Source organism: Sinocyclocheilus grahami, unplaced genomic scaffold (genome assembly GCF_001515645.1).
Source record: "Sinocyclocheilus grahami isolate Dianchi unplaced genomic scaffold, SAMN03320097.WGS_v1.1 scaffold438.1, whole genome shotgun sequence".
NCBI classification, from domain to species: Eukaryota; Metazoa; Chordata; class Actinopteri; order Cypriniformes; family Cyprinidae; genus Sinocyclocheilus; species Sinocyclocheilus grahami.
In genome coordinates this window covers 22,610-26,416 of record NW_015505617.1, presented here as the reverse complement: position 1 = coordinate 26,416, position 3,807 = coordinate 22,610, and the positions used below count along the sequence as shown (strand labels likewise).

The 3,807-nt window shown below is 37.0% G+C and overlaps 1 protein-coding gene across 1 annotated transcript in view; it reads right to left on the bottom strand.

Annotated features, from left to right (window-relative positions):
- The window catches only part of LOC107551937 (parathyroid hormone 2 receptor-like), a gene marked incomplete at its 5' end in the record, with an annotated part of 42,363 nt that overhangs the window by 25,482 nt on the left and 13,074 nt on the right, over positions 1–3,807 (bottom strand). Inside the window, one exon of the mRNA XM_016233721.1 lies at positions 1,568–1,662. Within this exon, the coding sequence (XP_016089207.1) occupies positions 1,568–1,662 (95 nt within the window). The remainder of the gene's footprint in view (positions 1–1,567; positions 1,663–3,807) is intronic.

The window sequence follows — 3,807 nt, the reverse complement described above, 5'->3', positions numbered from 1 at the left end:
GTGCAAATCAATGGTTGACAAAAACAGAACATATAAGTGTATAAGTAAATAAAATAAGTTTTTATACTGTAAACAAGATAATCATATATCCAACGAGGTTGGAGGCAGCGATGCCGGTGGCACTCAACTTTTTGCGTCAGGTAACCTTAGTATGGATCAGGTGTTAATTATTAATCATCATCAGTGACAAATTACATAAATCACGGTTCCTAAAAATATTAGCTGAGATTATCTCGGTACCGTATCTACTTGGTTTGCATCTGTTTCTCCAGTATGACAATTAAATCGGTCTTTACTGCACGGCTCTGTACACTTTTAGTTCACTGCTCAATGCAACGATACCTTCAAAATGGCGCCTCGGTGACGTCACACATAATAAACACACGTGACTGACAAAGACCGATAACACAGAATCTTTACTGCCATGCGACCACCGTTGAAATATCCCCAGTCAAGCAACATGTAACACTTTTTGATCTCAGTGAGATATTTGTGTTGGCCGATGACGTCAAATACGGTGTGTGACGTAGTTGTGATATTACGAATTCAAGTTTGTCTTTAATCTGTGTTTGATGAATGACATCCCACACGCCTCCGTGTGGCTTTAATCAGAATAAAGACAAGTGCAATATCTTTTTTAACTGCTACGCCTTGCCTGCCAGGCAGGTTAAAATGTCTTGCAAATTAGTCATGAAAAATAATTGGAAAAAAGCAATGCTGGAAGATCATGAGGTACGGATCCTCTTTTAATTGAAGCCCCGCTAAGTTTGATCAACCATAGTGTTCCAGTAAAAGGAGCGTTGTACCAAATAAGAGTCAAAATGATGTGACGTACGAGCATTCATATTTGCATTACAGATTTATTTCTATTGAATTTATGACAAAGTTCTCTTTGGCTGAGCAAAATGCACTATTCACTGTGTTTGCAAATATGACTGTGTCTTTATGTCTGTTCTACCAGCTGTGCAAGCTGACACCTGTGATGCTGCTACTTAGCAGAGAGGCAGCAATGATCAAATTGATTACTGTTATTAGTCGCACAAAATGACATCTATTGGCATTGTATTTGCTCCAAACTGGATTATTTTAGGGAGTATCCAGAATAACATTTTGACATGCCAAACCCAAATGTGCATTTATAGGGTCTAAAAGCATTTTTTTTTCAAAGCCAGACAAAAATGGAAGCTAAAGATTTTCTTTCAGCATGTAACAAGATCAAATCTATAATAGCCAGTGCAATGCGACACTGATTTCAGCACATGATGGAATGATGGAAACCACAATCTGAATCAAGCTGCAGAATGAGTAGGCTTAGGGGAAGCTTATTATCGCAGCATCTCTTAGCCACAGGCGATTCTGACTTTAAGCTGTCAGATGAAAGATTTTGCCTAAATTACATAAGGAAAAAAATTGCTTCTGTAGGGACAGCTTCCATTCTTTGCAGTCTAATAGCAGAGATGATGCTGCTGTAATGACACAGACAATTTGGGCTGGTATAACACTGAATTCACAATTTCAAGGCACTTGAATGCATAAAAACAGGCTCAGTGGAAGTGGATGCACAAACCTGTACTGTTTCCGTGTGTCATATCTGCCTGCGTTGGTCTCGCGGATCTTGGTGGCGAGAACCCTCACAATATTCACAAACAGGATGAAGTTCAGCTGAGAAAGAAAGAGCCAAGAGAAATAACTGTAAAAGGTGACACTTAATAAAATCCCTTCTTCTGTCTAAATATAATCTGAGTAACTGAAAAACTGTAATAGGGACTGAGGATGTTATCCATTATGCATATCTGGACAATAAAACCTGTCAAGGGTCACTGGCAGATGACCGGTATGTGATGTGTATGGTTACTTTTTCCCAAATGAGCGGGGATGTCATTTGAAAAATGCTAATTTCCATCTGCTTAATCATAATGAGTGGGATGTCTGTGCATGAGATTTTAAGCTCAGTCTGGAATCAATAAGAAAAAAAACCATATTTTCTGCTCCCATTCTGGGAGCAGAAAATATGGTTTAATATGGGTATAATTTAAGTTTTTGCAATTCAGCATTTCACATACAAAAAGGACTCCGATATAGATGCATTATTTGGTGTGCAACTTTATTCTGAAATTAATTACTTTAGTTTTCTATTATGTATAGCTATGTACTAAAAAGTGTTTTTAGCGCTATTTAGATTGCTTGGCTGTGCATGAATAATTAATGAAGAAACATACATAGCTCTCCTATAAACACTGGTGTTGTTGAACAACATGAATTATGATACGAAGTAGTGCACACATGATAAATGAACACCTCAAAAGACTAAAGTATACAAACATGTTTTAAAGCTATATTAAGGTACACTTCCTACAGTGTCCAAACATTCGTCCAGTAACCACAAAAGTCCGTCTTGATAATTAATGTTTTGTTTAAAAAAAGTCTTGATGATAACTGATGTTTGGTGCAGGGGTGGCAAAAGGCAAGACAAACAGAAGGTCGCTTTGAAAATGACCTATAGAAATGAACATAAATAGGTTGACTGAACAGCAATGCTTGCATACACACATTTCTATTCCTCAAAAAGAACAAGAGGACATTAAAATTACTGAAAAGACAAAAAAATGACTGATATTATCTCTAAATAAAAACCCACCACATTTCATCCATTAAGCACCCTCGGTGCTCTTTGACATGCAACAGGAAAACTATGATGTCATTTTCAATCATGGCAATCATGCATTTAAATGACCCCTTCTACAGAATATTGCCCCCATAGCCACCATCTGTTCAGTGGAAGTATGGGAAAAAATGCAAATGTGCCTTTACAGTTTGTACATATGAATCATCATTGGCCAGATTTTACTCTCATTATACATCTAACTTTCTTACTAATTGTTATCTGTCCATCCACAACAGCCACAATGCGTTTGAATAACAGTATTAGTATATATCACAGTATTAATGTATTGTACAGTATTTTTAAACTGTACATCAGCAATGAGGAAAAAAATAATTTTTTTTATATAGTAGCCTACTTGTGAGGCAGAAGGAAAGGTTGGACATATAAATGCATTGCCTGCTCAATCGCTGTCTCACATTTTACAACCATATACAGTAGTTACAAAACAAGTATCAAAGTATGTGAGATGGCTAAAAAATAAATAATTCAAAATGATTCTATTGTAGGATATCAGACCGAATCAGAAAATCTAAGATTTGGTCAAAACATGGTTGAAACATGAGGAGCCAAATTCCACAGAGGCCCAAGACACAGGATGTCGTAAATCAGATCCTGGCGCCCCAAGCCTGAACCAACCAGCAGCTTTGAGTAGCTCACAGCATTTAAACAAAAGAACACTTATTGACAATTCCAAGGAGATTGTCAATTTTGGGGCAAGTAATTAAGATTAATGGTCAAAAGAGATGCACGGCGTGACCATCACATGGTAACCAGTGATAGCAATCACAAGCTCTTTGGATTGGCTTCCCCCACCTCTGAGACAGAGAACAGACTGAGATTCCTTACAGACATTTTAACCTCTCTGGTCTTCACAGAACGTATCCTTACGTCCACAGAATGCCACAGAAACTACCTTTCCATGTATATATGCACCTAAATGACGCTAAAAGGACTTATGAGCAACTAATAATTTCTATGCATAACTCCATATTATGTATGTAACCCACACGTTTAACTATCATGTTTTAATCACGTATTGTGTATGTCTGTTTGTTAACTATTGAATAACTTAAGGGTTCCTATTCATGTTTAGTATGTGTGTGTTTGAATCTTCTTGCTTGAAACGTTTCTTCCAATCAATT